The sequence below is a fragment of the Antedon mediterranea genome, chromosome 11, assembly GCF_964355755.1.
Source record: "Antedon mediterranea chromosome 11, ecAntMedi1.1, whole genome shotgun sequence".
Classification (NCBI taxonomy): Eukaryota; Metazoa; Echinodermata; class Crinoidea; order Comatulida; family Antedonidae; genus Antedon; species Antedon mediterranea.
In genome coordinates, this window is record NC_092680.1 from 17,909,006 (window position 1) to 17,936,238 (window position 27,233).

The 27,233-nt window shown below is 33.3% G+C and overlaps 1 protein-coding gene and 2 non-coding genes across 3 annotated transcripts; all 3 read left to right on the forward strand.

Moving 5' to 3' along the window:
- Positions 1-216: 216 nt before the first annotated feature.
- LOC140062667 (T-complex protein 1 subunit gamma-like) lies at positions 217-26,145 on the forward strand. The gene is made up of 15 exons (XM_072108973.1): positions 217-312; positions 397-458; positions 1,217-1,267; positions 5,667-5,729; positions 6,312-6,408; positions 7,272-7,389; positions 8,455-8,535; positions 10,391-10,496; positions 11,307-11,456; positions 11,800-11,932; positions 13,662-13,743; positions 16,911-17,009; positions 17,769-17,955; positions 20,897-21,169; positions 24,452-26,145. The coding sequence occupies exons 1-15, from the start codon at positions 279-281 to the stop codon at positions 24,551-24,553; spliced, it is 1,638 nt and encodes a 545-aa protein (XP_071965074.1). The 5' UTR covers positions 217-278; the 3' UTR covers positions 24,554-26,145.
- Positions 6,843-7,093, forward strand: LOC140063293 (small nucleolar RNA SNORA53). Its single transcript, XR_011847612.1, has one exon. It is a non-coding gene; the product is annotated as a small nucleolar RNA SNORA53 (small nucleolar RNA).
- LOC140063291 (small nucleolar RNA SNORA53) lies at positions 9,987-10,237 on the forward strand. Its single transcript, XR_011847611.1, has one exon. It is a non-coding gene; the product is annotated as a small nucleolar RNA SNORA53 (small nucleolar RNA).
- Positions 26,146-27,233: the final 1,088 nt, after the last annotated feature.

Genomic DNA, 27,233 nt, shown 5'->3' on the forward strand with positions numbered 1-27,233 from the left:
AGTCGTTGATTTATTTGGCTCACCGTTGGCTACTCTAAAAAAAAATTCAGCGATTAAATAATCATTAAAATGTGTCAAGAAATTTGAGCATGGAGTGTAAAACTCATGATTTGAGGGAATCATTAGGACCTACAAAACGTAGTCGTTGGCTCTGGTCGTCATCATATTGAGACATGTGCAAAGCAAAATGCTGTGAAGACGTCTGGACAACACCAATAGAAACAGCGTGTTTAGCCGATGAAATTGTGTGTATAACTTGATTAAAAACATTCATCAAAATGATGCGAGGCGGTGCCCCAATTGTTGTATTAAGTATGTATTTGACTATATATGTATATCATTTATAAATCACATATAATATAGTCGATTTGTAATTTTACTTTCTATATTTTTCAGATCAAAACACGAAGCGTGAAAGTGGCCGAAAGGTTCAGCTTGGAAATGTCGGTGCGGCGAAGGTGTGTATCATGCTGCCTTTTTTCTGTTGCTAAGTCGATGATGATAGGCCTAGGACGATTTGTTCTGGAAGATTCCATTTTAATTATTTTAAAAATTTACACTTCTAGGCATAGGCCTAGTTGAATTTAATCGACGCATAATGATAATTAATTACTGTTTAATAATTTATAGTTGCATTATGATTTTATTTACAAAATGTTCATCCCGATTTTCATGAATGAGAACGATTTATTGAAATACCGACGACGTGAATCCAACAAAAAAAAGTCAGTTCGTCCCATATTTAACCCCAGGTTTGATTTATTATCTTTTTTAAGAAACTGATTTTATTTAGTTATAAATATCCCGGAGGCCATTAATTATGCCCCTATAATAGGGCCTTTTAGTTTATAATTAGGCCTAAATAAAACAATCATTAATAACATTTTTGTTTGTAAAGTTACTTTCTGTCTGTAGATTTTTTAGGCTACGAAACTGCCATGACAAGAAGCCTGTTTTCCGTACTATTCTGTACATTTTCAAATTGTGATCAACATTACATTATTGTTAATGATTCGGTGGGTTTGTAGGGTGTGTCAGACAAATAACCTTTTAACTGCATTTCAAATGCATTTTACTATACTAAATATATATATTTATTTATTTGTGTTATCTTATTTTCCCTCTATTCTTTAAAATACATTTAAATCATATTTTTTAATTAAATTAAATGATTAATTTGTAGTTTAGGTTAATATAAATTTCTTTTTAATTGCAGGCCATTGCTGATGTCATTCGAACATGTCTTGGACCAAGGTCCATGATGAAGGTCAGAAGATTTTTTTTTCATTTCATTTACGGGTATATTTTCGTAGAACTGGTAGCACAAGTGTGCGAAAATACGGGAAATTAGGCCAAATAAAAAAATATACTTGTTAAGCGTCACACCCTCATAAATTTTCAGGGGCGGGGGGACGGTTTTTTTTTTTTTTTTTAAATTTTTATGGAGGTATATTTTTGCGCGGTGGACGTTTTGGCCCACTTTTTTTTAGGACGAAACGTCAAACTTTTAAAATGCGAAACAGAACAAAATTGACTATGTATGAAATATTATTGCCTATGACAAAATTGAGTTTTGTATTGTTTATATCCAGACGTAATTAAAACATTGAATTTAAATGCCACCAAGCGAAATTATAGGCCCTAGGCTAACTAATCCGTCCAAGCTGCTACCCCCGCCTCACTCACTCGACTCATCTATCCAGGAAATTCCCTATCGCGAGAAGCATGATTTGGTCTCAATAATACTAAATAGTAGTAGTGGGCTGATTTATAGTTTGAAAACAGCTTACAGCATTTCTTAAGTGAATTTTTATTCAACGTATTCATTCTTCTTTGATGAATCCTTTGCCAATTGCTGTGTAAATCAGTATTTAAAGTTGTGATGCAAAAAGTGTATGTAATTATTCCACAGGTAAACCAGGAATGGAAACCCATCGCCCAACAGGACCTCGTGGTGTGCCGATCTCGAGCGCGAGATCATCGTAAACAAAATTGGTAGAGTCCATTATGTATGGGGTGTTTCCTATTTACGAACCTATATAAAAACGCGCTTCGACCACATTGTAGGCAAAATATTTATTTCGTTAATTCCCTAAATTGATAATCGCGTATTCTGTAATCACGTGACTGATGATGTAATCCTCAGCGACGTACTAAATGCACATGATTTAATGTGTTGGGGAAAAAGCCTGCTGTTTACCACATTACATGATTCACGGTGCTATTCGCGTTTCCTTGACGTAAATCGGCGGCGTGTAAATGAAACAATTGTTTTCACCAAATTGCCGTTGTCGACATAGAGCGATCGGCGGCTAGCGTTGGCTAAGATAAAAAAGTACGTATTTTTCAAAAAATTACACTAGCCTAACAAACATTTGCTAGTTTTGAAATTTTTAACTAGCAATTATGAAGAATCTACTAGCAAAATGCTAGTTTGCTAGCGTGAATTTCGAGCCCTACTCTGGAGCTGGGCCGGGCCGCTGAACTTTCCGTTGTATATGGGTAAAAAAAAAAAAAAAAAAAAAAGAGAGGCGGCTGGATAATCAGGAGCGGGCGCTGACGCTTAACAAGTATGTTTTTTTATTTGGCCTTACTAGTTTAAGTCCCTGGCTCGTCCCATGTCACTATTTATCGCAGAATTTTAGTAGGTATTTTAGCTATACTGGATGCTAAACTCATCGCTAGAGGGGTCCTACATTAGAATCAATGAAAACTAGTTGCCAGAGCTATCGCAAACTCTGCTCGCGAACGGTTCCCCTCTATGTCATGGCCTTTTTCCTGTTGTCTTACAAGTTCGAGTCCAAAGTTTATTTTCCCCACTGTTTGGTCTCTTTCCCCCCCCCCCCCCCATTTAGTTTCTTAAAAGAAGATTGCTATTTGCAAAAACATGTGTTGATTTATTTAAACAAATATATTGCAGTACAATGGTTACAGCATTTATAAAATTATTCAAGGTTGTATGACCACAAGCTGTGACTAGTTTAGTATACCATTTCTTTTATTTAGTCTATGCTTATGACGAGTCATGCGCGCTAATCATACAGTATTTTTAGCGTGTTTTCAGACCACTCGACTCTCCCGATAATTCTGGGAGTTTTCAGTATTTTGAGTTGTCTTCTGCCATCTTTTTTTTCCTTTTAACTATTTTTGATATGCAAAAATTTGTATTTATTTTATTTGTTAACAAAAGATTTAAATTTCTAATCGAGAATCACAATGTTGACGTCACAATACCATGTGACATCCCTTGTTACTCGTCAATGGCTTAAGCGTTATTGAACGCTTCGGTCGTTCCAAAGTAGCAAGTGATATTGTTGCTGTACGTCAGAACGTGTTAGTCTATAAACACAGATCAGTATGATGGTTTTTAATAGTGCCCTCTATAGTTTAATGTATTTTTATTCACAATTTTTTTCTGCTCGCTTAAATAGCAATGCTTTCATAAATTCTTCCAATATTATACTTTTACAAGCCTGTGGTAATGCAAAATTGCAAGGGATAATGTATTATATAATGTAACTAATTACTGTAGTCAAGCCACTGATTTGCTAAGAAATGCTTTTATTTTCAGTTTTAGGATAATATAGTGACTACAACATTAATGTATATTCCTGTCTAAGAAAGTGATGGTCTTGAACATTTGATTTAAGAATTATTAACCTCTGTCTACACTATCAAACTTTATGTGACAACAAAATGTGATGTGCCCATAAATGGACATGATGTCATATCACTACCATATTTGGGCATATCACATTTTTTTTGTCAAACTAGTTTGATAGTGTAGATAGAGCTTTACTGTACTGTACCAATAATAGAGTAGCATTCTTTATGCTACCCTACTGACACTATTTTCTGAATACCTCAGTATAAAAAAAGAGTATAATTACTGAGTGATGGTCTATTTAAAATTTAGAAAATAGTTTACCTGTTTTATATTGGTCACTCTTCATAACGTGTTCACTCGCTATGCATCCTATCAGGCATGACGACATCTTGGAATATAATTTGTTTCAATGATGACTGGTTTTGGGTAAGTAATCCAATACAAATAAATGTCAAAATTATAATATTAGTTTTTGCAACTTGAATGAGTGCAATTTTAAACCGTGTCTTGATTGGGCTGTTTCCAATTTTAACTACTCAACATAAGTTGTACTACTGTGCTGTAGTATACCTTCTTATTATGAATATGGTACACCTTAAAGAAATAATAGAATTTTATTAATTAAAGGCTAAAAATACATAATAAATGCTTGTGTTTTTACTAATAGTGATATGGTTCTCTAGGCCTAGGATGGGTGAGAGGATGGCTAGGTAATATTACAGAAGGTTGGCTATTACAGTAAATGTTGACCTGGAAGTTAAAGAATTCCACCAAAAAAAAGGACCTATTTTCCTAAAAACAACCATGAACTCAAAAAGTATCCAAGTGCTAATATGTTGCATCATGGAATATCAAAAAAATTTCATTTAAATAGTATTATAATGGTTATCTATATATAAGAGAATAAGTATGTAAATTCCAACCAGTTTATTGTTAAACGACAATGTTATGGTCACATTATTTTGGAAGTGCAAGTGTTAGCTAATCCAATGTCTGTCTTTTTAGAAGATGATCTCTTTGACCTTTCAGCAACACTCAAGTTTTAGGGTTTTTTTTCTCTTAAATTCCCGGTGTACCCTTTTAAAATTGCAAACGAATCAGGGTCCCTTTCCAATGGCATATATTTTCTTGTATATCTTGGATTTCATAGTGAATTCCATGTGTAGTTTAAGCCACAAATCAGACATGTCAAAATATACGACGACATTCATGGTCTAATCAAACAATCGTACCACCAGCAAATAAAAGGCTACTTACCCTTAAAACAACGTGCTCCAGTGTACAAACATCATTATACAACAAGTAAGAAATTATATCTGTTGAATAACACCGACCTGCAGTTTATTGACGCCTCATTGATTGGTTTATTGGTTTCAATTAATATTCATGTCGGTTATTCAGTGCGTTTTATTTGAATTACATCCATGAGGAGGGTAGTTTGACGTTCAACAATTCAAATATTGGTTATTGTGCGCCAAGGACTTTTTTTGTAGTTTCTTGTACATACAAAACACTGTTTAATGGGTGTGTGCTTTTATATACAACTTGTGGGTAGGCTTAAGCTTTGTTTAGAAAAATGTGATGTGCCCATATATTGACATGATGATGCCCACTACCATATTTGGGCACATCACTTTTTTTTGTCAAACTAATTTGATATAGTAGACAGTGTAGTGTAGACAGAGCTTTATATCAAATTTAGGGGCCGTTTATATCCAGTTCACCTTTTGGGTGGACTTATATATTCAGTTAGAGATTTGGGATCGGTGGGCTTAAAAACAAACAATAATCAAGAAATGGGGTCAAGTTCTATTACCTTTTTAGAGAAACATAACACTGTCTAGAGAACCTGTCCATTCTCACTCTTGCAATGTTCTCATCCTGATTTGAATAGCCTTTCTCATTACAATTCACAAATACATTGTGTTTTCTATATGAAACCCTTTCTATATAGTTGGAAAAAGGTTTGATTACTTTTGTTGTTTTACTTTCTGAAATGTAAATTTTGTCAAATAGAAATATACTATAAATTTATTTTTATTTTATTTGTATTTTCTAGATGTTGATGGATCCTATGGGTGGTATAGTGATGACAAATGATGGTAATGCCATCTTAAGAGAGGTAACATTACATATTTACAATTACTGTATATCCTTTGGTATAATCCCACTTTTAGTTTAATCACGCCCCCTACTTTATGTCTGATTTCACAAACAGACATATCCCTGGGCATAGTCCCAGTATTGACTTTTGTTCCTGCTTACCTGGCTAATGTCGGTTTATCCAGGCATGTGACACTTATAGACTACAATCACCATTTCTGGGTATAATTTATTCTGAGCAATTTTAATAATTGCAAAATCAATGCCACTTGACTCAACTTAAAGATGTATTGTCTCTCAAAAACAAAAAATGAAGATTAATTTTAAAAAATCGGGCTTTGAATAGGTTATTTTGTAGTTTTAATAACTTTCGTAGAAAAAAACGCTGATGTTTTCACTTATAAAACGACAAAATAAATGGTTAAATTCTTCTACTCTACAGTGTTTTTTTTTTATTTAAATTTTTTGATCAAAGTGGATAACTATTATATGACATTAAAATGACATATTCAACAAATAATGTTTACAAATAATTTTTTTCATGGGGAAAATACATAATTTAACATAAACTATAAAACAATTTCTAAATTTTACCGTTCAGATAACTGTTCAACATCCGGCTGCGAAGTCCATGATTGAAATTAGTCGGACACAAGACGAGGAAGTTGGAGATGGCACAACATCAGTTATCATTTTAGGTATGCATTTTAACATAGCCAAACCTCAACAGGATCCCTGTGTACATGTGTAAAGTGTCATTGCAATCCATCTTATGGTTTAAACAAGCCTTTCAAAACCATAAGTATTGACTTTGATAGACTGAAGATTTCCTTTTGGGATGGTAGGCAGGAGGAAACAATAAAAAAGATTAATCTATGCTCACGTATATTGTCAGAGTACACCCCCCCCCTCCCCCTCCATTCATTATTGGGACTAGTTGATGTAGTGTTTATCTATCGTCTACTCAGTAAGGGGAAAAATAGCAAAATCAGAACTGTGGTCATTTTACAAATGTTGTCAAAGCAATATAGATTATCAGTAACAATTATTATAAATCTCCTAGAAAGTAGGAAGCCTTTTGCCATTTTTTCCCTGACTGTACTGTCATTAAATGGTAGTTTTCTATCATAACAACATACTCCTTAGATCCACTTCTGGGGCTTGTAGAACAAGGCCAGACCATGAGTTTTAAACTGATGCCTGTCCTTGCTCTTGTGCCCAGCAACACTCGTGTTGTTCAATCGGAAGTGCTTGAGTCATTAGTGTGTAACAGTAATATACCTCCATTGCTGGAACCATTGATCATTGTGCAGCGTTTGACTGTGTGTTATCACACAGTTTGAATGTCATTTCCACAATGAGCACTCCAGTGATGGGGACAACTGTTTCTTGGCACCATGCCAATAATGTAGCTGCTGCAGTAACTGCAGCAGCTACATTTTTTACTGCAAAAAAAACTTTTTTTTTAGTTCGTTTCAATTTGTAGGTTATGAGGCACATGTATTGTTATATTTTAGCATAATACATAATATTGTGTTACCTTAATTTTACTTATTTTTAGCTGGTGAAATGATGGCAGTGGCTGAGCCATTCTTGACTCAGAAGATGCATCCAACGCTAATCATCGACGCCTACAAGCTGGCTATGGAAGACATGCTAAAGATAATGAAGGAACAATCGTAAGTTACTAAGCCAACAGCTTTCTTAAGCACTGTCTACACTATCAAACTAGTTTGACAAAAAAAGTGTGATGTGCCCAAATATGGTAGTGATATACCCAAATATTGTAGTAGTGATATACCCAAATATTGTAGTAGTGATATACCCAAATATTGTAGTAGTGATATACCCAAATATTGTAGTAGTGATATACCCAAATATTGTAGTAGTGATATACCCAAATATTGTAGTAGTGATATACCCAAATATTGTAGTTAGTGAAATACCCAAATATTGTAGTTAGTGAAATACCCAAGTATTTTAGTAGATACGTCAAATAAATATGTAAGTTGTTGTCTTGTACAATTAATGGCCTCCTAGCGGAAAACTCGTTTTAATTTATTTGAGTGATGCGAAAAAAACGTTGTTGATGGCAAGTAACGCTACATCGCTGTCACTTATTACAGGCTGGCGAAGTCGTTGTGATTTACATAAAACTTTAATATTGACGCCTAGGTAGGCGGACGAAGTTTGAGTTTTTAAGGAAAAATTATTTTTGCGAATGATGTAACATTTTTTTTCGCAAAATGACAACTCCAATTGCAATTTGTGAAAACGCGAATAGTTAGCGTGAGCATAGACATAACATTTTTTTGTCACATAAAGTTTGATAGTGTAGACATTTTATACTGTGCATTCCATCTCTATGCAAATTACAGATTGCCTAGGGCCTGGGGAGATCATTCAGATAATTGAACATTATGATTTTAGTGTTGTTAAAGTCTGTCAATTTGTATATTAGTAGGTAATCCATTACCTAAGCTGCCTAAATATGTTTGGATAAAAATAGATTTGCCTTATTAAATGTTTACATATTAAGTGAATCTTTAATGATCTAAGTTACTTTGTAGATAATATAATTTTTTTATTTTATATACTAGAAAAATGATAATTGTAAATAGTTTTTTAAATGTGTTTGTTAATGTTCTGTATTGGTATATTTATTCTAACAATAATAAAAATGCATGCATGATTTAATTCACATAGTGTGTTCACATTGATCAAATTGGTTTGTTTTTTTTAAGCAAAAAGATTGATATTAACAATGATGAGGAAATGCTGAAAATAATCCAAAGTGCCGTAGGAACTAAATTCGTCAACAAATGGTAAGTTTGATAATAAATCGGTAATTCATTCACGTCTACCTTCGGGGTATGATTACCCATTTGATTACATCCGTAACTTTAATACAATTGAGTATGTCATTATATACATACAATAGAATCAATATTAAGGGGACATCTTTGGGACCCAAAAGTGTTCCCTTAATACGGTTAACTGTAGTGTTAAAACATATATTTCTCCTCATCTGTTTCACATGAAAGTGGTCTCTTAATAAAGTTAGGGTGGGGATTGAATGTAGTCTTAAAAATATATTTTTATCCTAATTTGCTTCACCAAAAACCTGTCCTCTCGATAGTGTTCCAAAGGAGGGCTTCCATTAAAAACAGAGACATGATTTTATTGTGTTTCCTTTACTACCCTTAATTGCAAGAACCGATTGTATATTTTTGATGTTTAAATTAAACTGTATTTACTAAATTATGTATAGTCGTCTCCGCCTAAGTTGAATCTAATGGGACCGGTATAAAAATTCGAATTACGCGAACTTCGACTTACAGATTTGCAAAAAAAAAATGCTAGGCCTAGGTTCACTTACTAGCCGCGCTATGGCTAGGCCTAGTGGACCCTGCCCTGTCGCGATCGCGGCCCACGCGATGAGCCTTCTTGAATTGAGTTTGCTTAGCTAGCTAGCTACTAGGCCTAATAAATGCTAAGCCTCTTTATCGGCAATGTTTTTTCTTTATGGTTTAAGCCCGAAACAATACAAAAACGTATAATAAATACATTTCGGTTCTTATTCGAAATTGGTATCCATTTTTTATTGCCATCTGTCTAGCACAAAATAGGTACCCACAAAACGCCGCTCAAGTTCTCAACTCTGAAACAACTCATACACTATACACTAGAGCGCGAGTTGTAGGACGCCGCCTATACTATACAACCTGCTTGAGAGAACCGATATGGTCCCACATTATCCCCTCTGTCGTTTGTTTAACGAATTACGTACGTTTCATCGGCTTTTTTAGCGCGTTGTTGCCTCGTAATTTGTGACTTCGACTTATACGATATAAATCACTAAAGAATGTGTGTATTTGGACCGCAAAAAGACGTCGACTTAGACGAATTTCGACCTAGAAAAATTCGACTTACAAATAAAAATTACACAGTAATGTATAGGAAAGAATTGGGACTTTCCTAAAAATTCGATTTTTCGACTTACGCGAATTCGACTTAGGCGGAGTCGACTGTATATGAAAACTGAAAAAAAATATATACAGTGACAGCTTTTGTTTCGGATTGTAGACAGAGGGAAATGATATTCTCCTAGTACAAACTATCAATCTGCCCATGTATATAACAGTTAGAGGGAAATGGCAAAATCAGCACTGTGGTCATGCTACAGAGTTTTCAGACTGATAACACACATAAACTCCCTAGAAAGTAGGAAGCCTTTACCATTTTTCCCCCTGACTGTACTGTCATTATCTATCATAACACACTCCTTAGATCCACTTCTGGGGCTTGTAGAACAAGGCCAGACCATGAGTTTTAAACTGATGCCTGTCCTTGCTCTTGTGCCCAGCAACACTCATGTTGTTCAATCGGAAGTGCTTGAGTCATTAGTGTGTAACAGTAATATACCTCCATTGCTGGAACCATTGATCATTGTGCAGCGTTTGACTGTGTGTTATCACACAGTTTGAATGTCATTTCCACAATGAGCACTCCAGTGATGGGGACATCCATTTAATTTATAAAGGTTTTCATAAATTAATTTTTATTGTTTTATTGGAAGAATTCATTGTAAATGTGTATTCCCACACTAAGCAGAAGTGAGAGTAATTAAAAACCAAAATAGATTGTGGTGTTTCATTGAATAATTTGTTCATGTTTTAGGGGTGCATTAGCATGTAGTATAGCACTGAAGGCCGTCAAGACAGTGATGGTTGAAGAGAATGGCTTTACAGAAATAGACATCAAACGTTACGCAAAAGTAGAAAAGGTATTGATGTGCTTTCCTTTCAAATCTTGCACTCACAAATGTTTTCATGTAAAATGATTATGTTGCGATGTGCTTACGTTTTTGTCTCTAATCCCGCACAAATGTTTTCATGTAAAATGATTATGTTGCGATGTGCTTACGTTTTTGTCTCTAATCCCGCACAAATGTTTTCATGTAAAATGATTATGTTGGTATTAAGAGCAAATTAGTAATACTGGTTCTTATACAGCACTTAATGCAGAAAGCATTTAAGTGCTTCATATTAGTACCCCGGTCATGTTTAGATCAAACACGTATAAAACCATGCTGCAATAAATGTTGTGTTTTGACCTTACTAGGTACCCATTTCTATATCTATGTGAGACAGATGTAAATGAAGTGTCTAATGATACAAGCAATGCAACAATCATTGGATTCGAACTCATGATCAGTCATCAGGCCAATGTCCAACACACTGCGCCACACACCTTCAACGTGTTCAAATGTTTCATCCTCTGTCTATCCCTTTTCCCCAAATAATCTAGTGCTATATAAATATTCTTTCTTTAATTCACATGTCTGCTGCCCTCCGTAAAATAAGATTTCTAAAACTCTGTCTGCACTATCAAACTAGTTTGTTGTAATGTGCTCAAATGTGGTAGTGATATGACATTATCATGTCCATGTATCTGTACACCACATTTTTTTTTGACATAAAGTTTGATAGTGTAGACAAAGAAGAAAAGAAAACTTTTTTGAAGAAACAATGTTGTTTAATATGATTGCTAAATATATTTTTTTCAAAATATTTACATTTACATATTCTTATAGATTCCAGGTGGTACTATTGAAGATTCCAAACTTCTAACAGGTGTGATGCTTAACAAAGATGTAGTCCATCCGAAGATGAAAAGAAAAATACAAAATCCACGAATTGTACTTCTTGATTGCAATTTAGAATTTAAGAAAGGAGAATCACAGGTATGTAAACTCATTTGTCATTAGTGATCAGCAAAGTGCGACTGTTCTTGCTGACATGATGATTATTTTAGCTTTGTGTCGGGGAGCTAAGTTATTGGAAATACTAGTAAACCAGTAATGTGAATTCTTTAACTAATCAATAGCGTTTGTTTTCATGACTGTGCTACTGTTTAGTAAAAAGTCATTGTTCGCACATGCAGAAACATAGGCGCCAAATGCCCTTTTGACTTGATAGCTGTGGTGCGTCATTTAAACAAAAGTTAGTTAACAAATTTTGTTATAAATATCTTTAATGCTATACCCATTTTGTTATAATACCTTGAATGCTATACCTATTTTTCAGACCAATATCGAGCTGAGTAGCGAGACTGATTTCAATCAAATCTTGCAATTGGAAGAAGAGTATATTGAGAAGATATGTAATGAGGTGATTGCATTAAAACCTGACTTGATTTTTACAGAGAAAGGAATTTCAGGTAAATTCTAAATTAATATTTGTTCTTATATTTGCAACAGATTGTATACATTTAATACAGCAAAGATACACAACGTAGAGCCTGCACAGTTACTTCTTTACCCTCTGTAAAGTGGTTTCCAAATGTAGTTTATAAAGCCATCCCATTACAATACCCCATTACCCCACCAAAAACGTACCCCTCCCATGCCATGCTTGATCCCCACAGTTACATGCATTTCATTCATAGTGGTCTAGGGCATTCATGCAAATGTTACCAAGGCTTTTGTTGTTAATGTAATATTTAAATTTTTTTGTTTTCCTGCTTACATATGTATTTTAATAATAATATGACATATACAGCCACTGAAGAAGATTTGTGTTATAAACCACTCTACCTTTTATTTTATTTATTTACTTATTGATTTCATTTATCTAATTAATTATTGTACTATAACCTTAGTATAGGCCTAATTGTTTCTATTTTTTTAATGGTGGCCTCTGCTTAAAAGTTTATTTTATTAGACTTATTTTAACCACCAACCATATTTATACTTAACTAATTATTTTATTATTTATAAGAAATATATTATGTATTATTTGTGGAAATCAAATAAAACCAACAATGATTGTTCACGTTTTATCATTTTTTGTATCATGTCTTTTACCGTTTTAACTTAAATCAATGCAGTTCAATTTTTACAAGAATAAAAGACGGCAAATTCAATGTTATTTGTATGTGGCATATTTATAACTCCTGCACCCACCTTTATGTGAAGGTTAATAATAAAGTAGGTTAGGAAATTAAATAGTGGGAATTTTATGATTCATAATCAATTGGTATTTTGTGTTTATGTAAACCGATGAATGTTTTAGATAGTATTAAATATTGGATTCATATTGCATTACCTGTTTATTCCGTATTATGTGTTAATTCAAGATGCTTATTCAGCTGTTAACTGAGTATGTGTTTGATTTTAATTGTTTTTCTTTGAAATAATCTGTAACGCTGTCATCGTGTTACTGTTATGTGACTTTTAAAACAGCTCATCCTACGAATTCTAGTTACTCTGTGCTTTATATAGAACATTTTAAGAAATGTTTTTATAATGCTAAATCAACCAAGTCCTTTAGAAATAAATATTGCTCTTTTATTATTCATTTTGTGTTGAAGTATTTCTGAGTATTTTTTTTTTAACACTAGGTAGGTTATTCTTTAACATAGCTGTTAAAGATAAAAAGTTTATTTTTTTTTGAATATGCTATTTTAATGTCACTTTAGTTTATTCACTTTGACCAAAAATTGAGAAAAAAAATTATTTACCTGAAGAAAAAACATTGTCAATGGGTTTTTCAATGAGATATTTTGTCTTTTTATAAGTGAGAACATTATTTTTTTTATTTGATTTTCTACAGAAGTGAAAAACTTTAATCAAAATAGCCTATTAAAAATCTATTTATAGTAATCTTCATTTTTTCATTAATCTTCATGTTTTTGGGGCAGAATATATCTTTAGTTGTTTTAGCCCTTTCCTTTTATGTAAACATTATTTGTGGGAGGGTGGGAGCATCAGTATTTGACTTGTAATTCTCTTAAATATTTCATTTGACAGATTATTTTCACATTATGATTCCATGAATAAACCTATTTATATTTGTTCTATTTGTAAATAGGATTCCGTTTAAAGGTCTTTCGACCTACTCATAGATTTTGTGGTCACCTGATAATCTTTTGATTTATTTTCTTACAGATTTGGCTCAGCATTTCTTGATTAAAGCGGGAATCTCTGCCATTAGACGTGTAAGGAAATCAGACAATAACAGAATTGCCAGGTAATTTTAAAGATTATATTTTGTTTGTCACATTGATTGCGAGAGAATAGTAGTGTCAGGGATTGCTTTCTCACCTACCCATAGCTCGCACTTGGCATACCCACCTTATTCACCTAACAACATATACTTGTATGCTCAGAGCGAGTGGCTAACCGGTCAAGGCAGGGATCCGCGAATTATAAAATACAATCAGCGCAGGTTCTAGACTCTCCCTGACCATGGTGGTAGAAAAAGTCTTCACAGGGCTTAAAACTAGTATACATCTGGCTTAAGGACCCAGTGTACTTGGCCATCAGCCCCTGTTGTTCATCTGGGTAGGTACTGCTAGCTACCTTCGGTCTGTAGAGAGCCTCATTTGAAAATCCTAATAATTCTGACTGCTCCGGATCCCTTTTAGTAATAGAGATTTATCACAGAAACAATAAAAAAAATACTTTTTTGTTTTGCTTTTGTCTGTGCTTTTTCTTTCTGAATGGTGTTGAAATAAATCAAATACAATTTTTTAAATGTTACAAAGTGAACCAATCAAATGGCTAGGATACACTTGGGAAGAAAATGTTGGAAGAAAAGCTATGTAGGAAATCCCAAAATACATATGACGATAAAAAACAAAGAAAGCACTCGGAAACTGAGTGAAGTACTTGGCAAAATATATCAGGAAAAACATTATTTGAAGTGACGTGACCAATAGATAAATTTACCTGAAAATCAATAGGCATGTTCTGCAAGTATATACCTATTAACACCCACAAAATCAGGACAAAAACTTAAAAATTGTGGACGGTATCACGCTAAAAAACAAAGCAAGTACAATACTTGGCAAGCATTGCCATTTATTAACATTTGTAGTGATCGTCATTGTCTAGCCTTTATGTGTAACAGGATTTAACATATAAATCTTCAAATACAATTTTCAGAGTTTCAACTACAATAACGTCGTCATGCCAATCAATCAAGCTAATTAAAAATATCGTGGATATGTATAATGGGAATAAACAATTTATTTAATTAATGATGACATTTGTTTAATTCTTCCAGTTTTCTAAACACATTTCTGCTATTTTTATGATGGACAAATAAGGTTTACTATGACTGATATAAATAAAATTGTGTTCAAATATACAGCCAGCAAATAAATTATTAGTTAATTTTTAACTGAATATTATGAAAAATCTACTAGCCAATTGCCGGTTTGCTAGAATGAGTTTTGAGCCCTGCTATTCAATTCGTACTGGTAGAGTAAATTAGTAAAAAACTGTTAAAAATGTTTTTAAATATTTCACGGCCCATTGTTAGCCAAACAACTGGCTGGCATAACTAAAGGCTACCGTATAGTATCAAGAGACTCTATACAGTATCCCATATGATGATGGTTGCTGTTAGAAGATAGAATACTACATGCTGTTTATTGTCTCTAGGCATGATACTGCTTATGGTGGATAAACGGCCTATTGAAAATGGAAATTTAAAAAAAAAAGCATTTATAAAGAAATCTTTTGTAAATATATTTTTTATGTACTGTAGTATTATTACCAATTAGTTAGAATAGAAAACAACTTTTTTTCTTTATTTTTAAATCATTTTACTAATATATATTTGTTTTTCTTTTAAATAAAAAACTATTGGAGTCATCATGTTGTGACTTTTAAAATAACTCAACCCACGAATTCTATTTAATAGTATGCTTTATATAGAACATTTTAAGACAAAGTATTGTCCCCCAAAAACATGAAGATTAATTAAATCAGACTTTGAATAGGCTATTTTTTAGTTTAATAAAGTTAATCCCTTCCGTTAAAAAAAAAGAGGAAAAAAATGTTTTCTCAAGACAAGATAAATGGTAAAATTCAACCAAAAACCCATTGACTGGCAGCCAATGTAATGGCCGCTGTAGTGTAAATAATTTGCCAAAGTTTCATGTTGTGAAAGTTTCTGGTTTTACCTTAGTGGGTGGATTTTAGTTGAGCATGATATATTTTATAAAGTTTTTTTTTTTCATTTAAATTTTGGTTTTTATTTATGCAAAATTTCAGATAACAAATTTGCATAAATATTTTCTTATGTAAATTGATTATCAATCTCAGTATCAATTTTTTTTATCTTATTCTGATAATTGATTGCTTGGTTCATTATTATGCAAATTGAAATTTAGTTTTGTTTGAATTGATGTGAATAAACCTACTGAAGATACGTACATACATTTTGCAAACCAATTCACATAAAAATTCTTCTTGTTGAGATAAATTGATAACAGTTTCAAATTCATAAAATGAATTAAGTGATTTCTAGTTCTTTCTAAATGGCAAGATTGAGTATTTAATATAGGTCTTTTGCCAATAACACTACGTCAGACACGATGTGAATAACAAGCAGTAAATGGCCATTAGTGACCCGTTGTTTAATGGCTGTAACTGACCGTTGGCTAAGCCATATTAAATTACATAATGAAATATTCATGATTTATTATTAGCGTTTGTTCTAGACATACTGGGTATTTGCATAGGAAGACTTCAATAAATATTTATATGAATATATTAATTATTATGCAACCAAAAGCAAATTTACAGTTTTACACAAACCATTTGACCTGTCTTTATAATATTAATATTCCACTATTCGGTAAACTAATCCGTCAACCTTGGGGTTATCGTCTCATCCACCCTGGGGTAAACCCATGCAACATGTGGTATAATCTCACCCACCCAGTGTATAATAGAGTCCCCATATAATTATAAGCCTGCCGCATTCTAATTTGCATTGCAGACTTTTATGATTCTAAACTTATACATTAGGACATGGTTTCTTCTGATTTAATCATTTATATATTTCGTAAAAATAGTTTTACAATTTTTTAAGTAGTTTGTTTGATAGATTTTTTCAAGTGTTTTTCCAATTAATAAAGATGTATAGCATGTTCTATTGTACATTGCACTGATGATATTGTTTAACCCAACAATGACATTTTTTTTTATCAAAAAGCCCCAAGTTTATTCAAATTCTGCTCCGCTGTCAAAAGTTCAGTAACCTTGTTTACCACGTCACCTTGGTGTCAATCAAGGATTTACGAAAGTTGGAAAAACTATCAAAGAAATCCGGCAAAAGCAGCAGTTGACATAAACTACTGTACTTTAATGTAATCCTTTGTTTTTCCTTTTTCATTTCTACAGAGCATGTGGAGCAACAATTGCCAATCGTACTGATGAACTGAGAGAAGAAGATGTAGGTACCGGAGCTGGTCTTTTTGAAATTACTAAAATAGGAGATGAGTAAGTACTTTTATCTTAAGAAACAAAATGTGATCAACTAACTAATTAAGCCCTGTCTACACTATCAAACTAGTTTGACAAACAAAGTGTGGTAGTGATATGACATCATCATGTCCATATATGGGCACATCACATAATGTTTGATAATGTAGATAGAGCTTTACAAAGCTTTTCATTTATTTATCCTACTGAATGCAGTACATTGTACAAACAAATTTACTTGGGATTTGAACCCACGACCTAGTAGCCTGACATTTATACCAATACTTTTAACAAATTTATAGCTAGGATAGAACTATTTTTATCCATTTAAAAAAAAATATAGTTCATATTGTGTCCTAAAATAAGAAAATGGTTTCTTACAAAAGTAAAGATTAGGTAACAGTTTTTGTTTCTTGGTTAAATTGGTTAGAAATGTACATACATTATCGTAGTCATGATTGACTTTATGATTCTAAACTTATACATTAATCATTGTAATATTTCGGAGAAAACGCTAACCGCTTTAGTTGCTGTTTGACGGATTTTTTCGAGAGTTTTTCCAACTTTATAAAAGTACTATTTGTATCCATTTAAAAAAAATATAGTTCATATTGTGTCTTAGAATAAGAAAATGGTTTCTTACAAATCGTAGTTATAACAATGTACAATTAATGTCTTCAATGTAATATCTTCTTCATTTGCTGTGAAGTTGTTGAAGAATGGAAATGATTCTGTATATATTTCTATTGATTAATTTTGTAAAATGTTTATGTTCAGGTACTTTACCTTTATAACTGAGTGCAAGAACCCAAAGGCATGTACAATTATGTTGAGAGGTGCCAGTAAAGACATACTAAATGAGGTGGAAAGAAACCTCCAGGATGCAATGAATGTTGCTCGTAACGTTGTTCATGAACCTTATCTTGTCCCTGGTGGTGGCGCTGTTGAAATGGCTGTGTCATATGTAAGTAGACTCTTACAAATAAAGTTACACCACCCCTATTCAGGGAATACTATCTCCTAAAACAATAGGGAAATACAGTCAACTCTCACAAATACCAGACTCTCTGAAAACCAGAAAATCTCCTAATACCAGACTTTTCTTGCCGACCAAAGGGTCCCAAATTCCTTTTTACCATTAAAAGCACATTCCGAATAACAGACTTATCCGGAAAATAACAGACTTTCCGGAAAACTAGACATAGTATTTGGCTACCCTTTGCAAAAAAGCCGTATACGACGTATACGGATCGTATACGATTTCACTGTTTACATTATTTCCACTCTGTTGCTCCACAAAGAGTTGGCGTCGTATACGTTTAGCATACGTTCGTATACGTTGTTTATTCATGAAAAGAATATCGTATACGGGACGTATACGAACAAACTAGGCCATTTATAAATTATAATAGTAGTAATGTACGTAGGAGCTAAATAAAACATTTAAATTGTCATTACAAAAAATACATACATAGATCTGCAGTAGCATACTGTATGTTCGATCTATACAATTACAATATGCCTATAGCTAGCTAGCTAGAAGTCATCGAATTTACTATCTACTTCGGCCTATACTGTAATAACTGCAGGGAAAAATTTCATTTTAAAATTTTGTTTAGCAATATTGCGAATCAAACTGATTTTTTAGTCGAGAATCATAGTTTTCTATCCTATTTTTTGCTACACAATTGTAGAAATGTATAGCTTTTTGCTATGCTACACTGGCGAAATTATTCCCTAAACTACATCCGATTTTTAATTTATTGGCCTACTGTACTACATCCCATTTTTAATTTTTAATGATGAGTTAAAACCCGTAGTCAAAAAATTCTGTTGGTACAACAACAATGATGATGGTTGAAAATGATTGAAATATGATGCATCCATGTTATCTATGTGTCTATCTATGTTATCTATGCATGCAGCACACACAACACAGGCATGAGTACATGTACACACGTTTTGGGCGATTTTATTTGGATCATTCCATATATATAATAGGGAGCCACATGTATTCTACATTTGTATTAAATCATAATTTATGGATTTTACTTACTCGTTTTAAATTTACTATACTGCGGGCACACTTTAATATCTATTTATTTATTTCCAAGTACATTAATATTAATTAAAGCACTTTCAAATTAATAACAGTACATTTTGTATGATTCACTTATTATTGGAACATACCAAAGGTAAAGAAATAGCAGAGGGGATAAACAAGGCGGAACGGCCTGGGTTTTTATGCTTGATACAAAAATAACGTCTCGTAAAATACAGCACCAATTTTTTTTATTCGCGAAAACTATGAACTATACAGTGAATTTAATGTACATATACTGACTGAAAAAACAAACAAATTGTACACTAATTAATAATATTGAAGTCAAGATGCGCCTGGCTAGCTGCCAACGTAAACGTACGCTATCGTCGTCTTGTAAAAAGAGGGACAGTCCCTTTTCGCTTGGTAATATGATGTAGTTTGTATACACGCGTCGTATACGGATCGTATAATTAGGAAGTTGTTTATAAATGATCGTATACGGTTCGTATATGTTTATTATGCAGGCAGGAACTTCCGAATTGACGTATACGTTTCGTATACGAAGTGGACTTCCTATACGAAACATAAACGAAACGTATGTAAATCGTATACGTTCGTATACGGCTTTTTTGCAAAGGGTAGCCCAAAGGTGTTCGGTATTGAGAGAGTTGACTGTATATGTTATAACACAACATAGCAACTAACCTCTATTCAGAGAACATCCATAATAAAGAGAGTATAGTTATTAGTATAGAACTATTTTAGGGTACCACTTTAGGTTTCAGCAAAGTGTCCCCTTAAAGCCTGTTTTCCTGTCGACGTAAAGCCTGTTTTCCTGTCGACGTTATTCGATGCTATCGTTAACAATAATCGGCGATCTTCTACGTAAACATTGAAATGTTAACGATTTACAGGAAAAGGTACTCGCTATCGTTATCATTTCAACTTGATCGTTTTCAAACGATCGTCGTTGAACTGTTAACGATCAACGACGATAGCGTCGAATAACGTCGACAGGAAAACAGGCTTTAGTCGACGCTATCATCGTTAATCGTTAAAAGTTCAACGACGATCGTTTGAAAACGATCAAGTTGAAATGTTAACGATAGCGCGAACATTTGATTTCTAGCGTTGAACGTTAGAGTTGAAACTCCGGTCTTCTTTCTCGACGTCGTCTTAACGCGCAAAAATGAATAGAGGACTCCCCTGCCTCTAGCAGTAGGCTCACAGTGTAGGACACGTGGGCCTAGGCATACTAATATCTCTATACTGATGGTTTTTCGTTTTCAGTAGGCCTATCCTAGTCCAAATAGCATTTTGGACTAGGCTAAAGACTTTGACCTACCTAATATCCCCGCGCCTACTTTCCGGAACATCATTTTATAGTAACTTTGGGAAGGCTAGGCCTAGCTTTGACCGCGCCGCGATGCAACAAAAATAAATGTAGTCAGCAGAATTTGCCATCAATTATGTGACGTCATGTGCTGTATCGCCATGATGATTGGTCAGTTCTTACGTTTTAGCGTTGCGATATCGCTAGAGTTGAACTGGATTCAACTCTTGCGATTGTCAACGATCGCGACTTGTAGTAGCGTCGATTACCGTCGATTATTACACCTTTTCCTGTAAATCGCCGACATTTTGTATCGTCATCGTTAGTTAAAAAAGTCCCTTTTCCTGTAAATCGTTAACATTTCTATGTTTACGTTGAAGATCGCCGATTTTTGTTAACGATAGCGTCGAATAACGTCGACAGGAAAACAGGCTTAATAGGGTTGTCCCCTGGATAGAAGTTGTCTGTAGCGCTAATGTATGGCCATATATTTTATATTCTTAAAATAATTATATTTTTGTTTTTTAGGCTCTTAGCGAAAAGGCAAAAGCAATAACAGGCGTTCAGCAGTGGCCTTATCGTGCAGTGAGCTCAGCTTTAGAGGTGATTCCACGAACCCTAATTCAGAACTGCGGTAGCAACACGATCCGTACATTGACAGCTCTGAGGGCGAAGCATGCCAAGGAAGGCAACACTACTTGGGGAATTGATGGAGAAAAGGGAACAATCGTCGACATGAATGAATATGGTGTTTGGGACCCATATGCTGTTAAAGCCCAGACTTTTAAGACAGCTATTGAGGTTAGTACTGTTTCAAGGTCTTTTTTGATTGTGCTATTTATCCTTTAACTGTCCCCCCCCCCCCCATTCAGGGGACACTTTGTCTGCTCCTTCAGGCACCCCATTAATAGGAGTCTACTGTGGATGAAACAAACAATTTCAATAGAATTTATTGTGCAAAACTGACTTGATTTATATATTACAGTAGCTATTAATGTTGATCCAATTGCGTCATTCCTGTTCAGACTTGGTTGATCATGCTTTAATACAATATGTCTGTGCAATGACGCACATATTTCTTGTCTTTTAGTCTTGTTTAACACTATATAGATGACATTGTTTATTGCTGATGCAAGTATAAAGCCCTCCTCACTTACCCTACCTCCCAGCATCAATCATTTATATTGTACTGATGCAATGAAACCGTCCTCTCCCCTCCCCCTTCCCCGCCCCCTATGTATCATTCATTTAATGTAATTATGCAGTAACATCCTCCTTTCCTCCACCCCCCAGTATCATGCAGGTGTAAAATCCTTCTCCCCTCCCCCTCAAATCCGTGGTCTTTTGAAACATGTTTACATTTACTTAGGAGATAGATAGATAGATAGACGATCAAAAAAATGTAAAACAAATCTACAAAAATTGAGAGCATATTATATCAGTAGCCACTATGTGTGTCATGGTATATCTTTCAATTAGTATTGATGTCTCAACCTCAATCAACCTTTTGTCTGGTGTCGTTATATTGTAACATAGACATGTTGTTTATTGTTTTATAATTATGATACTACTATACCCCGAAGAACAGAAATCAATGGCAAATATGATCTTCCTAATTAATTATGTGCGGGGTGCACAAAAGACTCCTGCGCAACGGAAAAACAATTGTGAGATTTTAACATTTTCAAAATGGCCTTAAATGTGCGTTTTTTTCGCACTTTTAATTTTCAAATGCGTGTGCGCTCGTAAGTCCTTGTTGAACATGCAATTTTTATGTTCCAGGAAGTTGGCCCTTGATGTAAATTATATTTGTGTCAAGTTTCGTTGAAAAATGACAATAACAATCATAGGTTTTCACATAATGGCGCGTATATGTAGCGCTACGCAAATGTGACCTCAACCAAAAAATCACATGCCCAAATTCAGAGTCTATGCACTACAGAGAGTGTGCCTTTTAATAGATAATAGGCCGTCACAAATAAACGGGAATAAAAAAAATTAAGCAATTTTAGATTTAATTTGTATAATATCCAAATATAATTGTTGTTTTTCAGGACCATAATGTAATTTATTTAAGAGTTACCTGTTAAGTTAAACATGTTGTGTGTACTGCAATATTCAAGAATTATGATATACATCTAAAATTTCAGGAAAATGATGCAATGGGTTAATTGGGTTAAGGGTTAAGTTAAACATGTTATATTATATGCAGTAATTATAACATGTTATATTATATGCAGTAATTATAACATGTTATATTATATGCAGTAATTATAACATGTTATATTATATGCAGTAATTATAACATGTTATATTATATGCAGTAATTATAACATGTTATATTATATGCAGTAATTATAACATGTTATATTATATGCAGTAATTATAACATGTTATATTATATGCAGTAATTATAACATGTTATATTATATGCAGTAATTATAACATGTTATATTATATGCAGTAATTATAACATGTTATATTATATGCAGTAATTATAACATGTTATATTATATGCAGTAATTATATTCATGGCATATTATATGCAGTAATTATATTCATGGCATACATACAATGTATTGAATGCAGAGAGAATAATGTTGCCTTACACTACAACACACATTGCATAGATATAGCCAATTCATCACAACTCTCTGAACAGCTGTTAACAATGTAACGAGAAACAGTGCAATCAATCCTTCAGCTAGCATTCATGCATATTATATTACTTGAACGATTTGCAGACAGACTCGCGCTCTTAAACACTGTAACCTCGCTACCCTAGCGGAGGTCACAGCAATTCGTGTCAAAAGTAATCCATTGCCAATTAGACTTCTTCGTAACTACTTGTTCTGCGAATATTTTGTGTAATTTTGTAGAAAACATTTTGCAACGAAATAAAATGGCTTCTGGAAAAGAAAATCAATAAATTATGAGTTGATATTTGTAGCATATGGTTGCAATAGTTTAACTGGTTATGGACACTGTATATTCGGATTGTACAACCAACTAAATCATTATAAATTCACGGATGATAATCCAATGTGTACAGTATACATTGTCATGTTTTTTTATTATTATATATATAACACCTAAATAAATTCCACTTGATTGGACTATTGTGGGTCACATGGCATGCAATAGTACGCACTAACTATCGTTTAATAGTTTTTTTTTCGTGTACACAGTAAAAATCTGTTCTTTTTTGGAAATTTTTTTTTTTATGCTATTGATTTTGAAATACAACAGCGCCACCTATTTTGTACTTTCGTTGCCAATGTTATATTGTTATGACTGGTTTAGGGATGGAAGTACATTTTTGGAGAGATATGTACAAAATAGATCTCTCCATACCCCACCCCCATCTCTCCATATCCCATCCCCATCTCTCCATATCCCATCCCCATTCCATAATTTTTCAACACCATGAATTTTATTTAAAAACTCAATTTTGTGAATATATACTGTATATACTGTATTTTGTTTGTGTATTAATGACATCATTTCATTATATGTAAGCGCATCATAAGAAACATTAATTTGTTTCTCAATATATATATATATTAATGCTGCTAGAGTATACTACCCTTTTGCTTGGTGAATTCATGAACTGTGGTCGAGACTACCTGTATAATTAACAGAATAGTAATTGATGGCACTGTGTTGATAATGGACCACAATGGAAATAAGTTTGCCGTCTCGGTACTTTTTTGTGTATTTATCCTATTGATTTTATATCAGAATAAAGAAATAAAAAAATGTATCTATTAAACTAAATTTAGAAATTGACTAATATCTATGATATCATACATAAATATTATCTGATCACATGATTATTTGAGTGTTGGCAATAGATAGGTTTGTTTTCGAGATTGGTGATGTTTTTTATCTTTGTTTACTTGGCACACTATGAGAAAAATCTTTTTACTGAAGAGGCTACCCAGTATAAACAAAAACAAAATTTAAACTATAACCCAAATATGTTTATTCTTTACCATATACATGGTATTTAAATAATGAATGTTTATGAGTTGAATCTATTGCAAATTTGTGCAAATTATTTAAAATGATTTCTTTTTATAGACTGCTATGTTGCTGCTTAGAATTGACGACATCGTTTCAGGAACCAAAAAAGCTGGTGACAGGGAAGGTGCAGGTTCCGTAGCACCAACAACCGAAGGCTAGGAGGAGCACATGAATTTCTTTGTTACATTGACTAATTAATAGCTGCTTGCTATAGCTGCGTATAGAGGGTTACATTATAGCAGATGATATAAAGATAATATCCAGGTTGGATATGTTAACTGTAAACCAAAAATATGTTAAATAGTTAATTCCATCTCAGATAATAATTGTTTCTTGTTGGTATTTTGCGTATTGTTCCATAATTTTGAAAAAAAAAAACATGTATTTAATAACATTTCTCACGCACAGGAATATTGTAAACCTAAAGCTCTGTCTATACTATCAAACTAGTTTGACAACAAATGTGTGACATGCCCATATATGGTAGTGATATGACATCATCATGTCCATATATGGACACATCACATTTTTTGTCACAGTAAGTTTGATAGTGCAGACAAGCACTTAAATTTGAATATCTATAAATGCAACTTATCTTTTTGCATTGTTTTTTATGTTTTTTTGTTTTTGTTTTTTTTTGTATAAACTTGTTTGAACTGAAATAGAGTTTTATATATATTACTCTGAAATTAAATGTGCTTAATAAATATGTATTGATCTTTGAATGCATTTCGTAAGGTATAGTCGGAAGGATTCTACAACCTGCGGAATATGTTGCTAATGTTTTGAATATAATTGCAGCATTACAATTTTAAAACTCACTGAATGTCCTTCATCGAAGCTGTCAACAATCTAAAAGTGTTTAGAGACGAAGTAGATAATCCAAACCGATTATTGTTGTTTTTCTAATGAGGCACAGAACATAATAGTGCATGTGAAAAGCAGCTGGTGCAATGTATGTATTTAATCAATAATGGAAGAGCAAAATATAGATGATTGAATTAAATTATTGCATTTAAAAGTACATATGAATCAAATATTTAGTTTAGTTTGCACTTAATGCAATAGTTAAATTAATCTAATTATTATTATTTTGTATTCGTCCTTTATTTCATTATTCTGAAAAAATGCATTCATTATACCAAAAGCTCTGTCCACACTATCAAACTAGTTTGACAACAAAAGTGTGATGTGCCCAAATATGGCAGTGATATGAAATCATCATGTCCATATATGGGCACATCACAATTTTTATCACATAAAGCACCTGTTTTCAAGACCCAATTATTATGTGGAAACACAAATTTGTCCTGTAGAGGAAACAACATAAGGGTCAGAAAATTACATTAATGTTTAGCGTATATCATATTATTTATCAATATGCTATTGCTGTAATGCTGGCAAGCAGGGTTTTTTTTTCTGTAAATCGTTGTTGACTTTATTAAACAAACGCTTAAATAAGATACGATAATTAAGATATGTATTAATTAGAATACCGGAAAAAACAACAACAGTCAATTGTTTTTTCCTCAATCAGCATTTACCTCAATTGTTTACCAGTGTAAAAATGATAGACTGTTAAAAAATCTGTATTGTTATATGCATTTGTTGAAAACTCATTTGAAAGCACACATTGCGCATGTGTAAAAGCAGTTTACAGTTCCATTTGTATTGTGATGTTTGCTGTATGTAGTGATAATACTCTTGTCTAGCCAAATAAACTGGTTCTTGTCCGGATGCCAGAAAACTGATTTTGTGTTTTATTTTACATCTAGGTGGACGCAGAGAATCAGAATCAGATCAACATTTATTTCTTCCATATTAAATACAAAATATCCTTGTGAGAGTTGTGTCAAATGAAAATCTAATAACTAGATGTAGATCCTGAATATATAAACATAAACATTTATTTCTATTAATTGTGCATAGAAAAACAAAATAAATCAAGAAAAAATGCCATTTATAGTGGATTTTACAAGAAGAAACTTAAAAACCATGGACAAAACACAAAAATAAAAAATATATAATTCATATAAAATGATAAAGGGTACTAAATAAAATGAGAAGAACTTGTTAATCTTAAGCTCAGTCTACACTATCAAACTAGTTTGACAAAACAAATATGATGTACCCAAATATGGTAATAATAATATAACGTCATTACGTTATATATGTCAATGTTACTTGAAGTGTATGTACAATATTTCTCGAATTGTGACCATGATTTGAAACAAATATATTCATCATTGGAGATGGTTGTTTTTTGAAAACAATATTTAAAAACCATGGAACCCAGATAGGGATTTGCGGCAATCTGGGACTAAAGCTAGGTTCACACTAGGACTCAACGCAAGGACGTAAGCGCAACGCAAACGAGTTGTGATTGGTTAAGCATGATTCCCACTAGAACGCACGCAACGCAGGGACGTATTGACGCAAAGTGATGTAAAGCGTGGTTCCCACTAGAACGCCACGCAGCGACCTATCGACGCAAAGTGCTGCAAACATCGTAGGTTTGATTTCACGCAGGCGGGGGCATTTTCTTACGTTGCGTAGATTGCGTTACGTTGCGTCGCTAGTGGGAACCACGCAAAAGCTTGGTTCCCACTAGCGACGCAACACAAGGACGTAACGCAACGCAAGTGAATTGACCAATCACAAGCGATGGCTTATTCGCTTGTGATTGCTAACTTCGCTTGTCATTGGTTAAAACGTTTGCGTTGCGTTTACGTCCTTGCGTTACATTCTCGTGGGAACCAAGCTTTAATAGGGAACTTGAGATGCATAGACATACTGTAATCGTTGGTTGTCACTGGACTTCAAGAATCCAGTGAGGGAG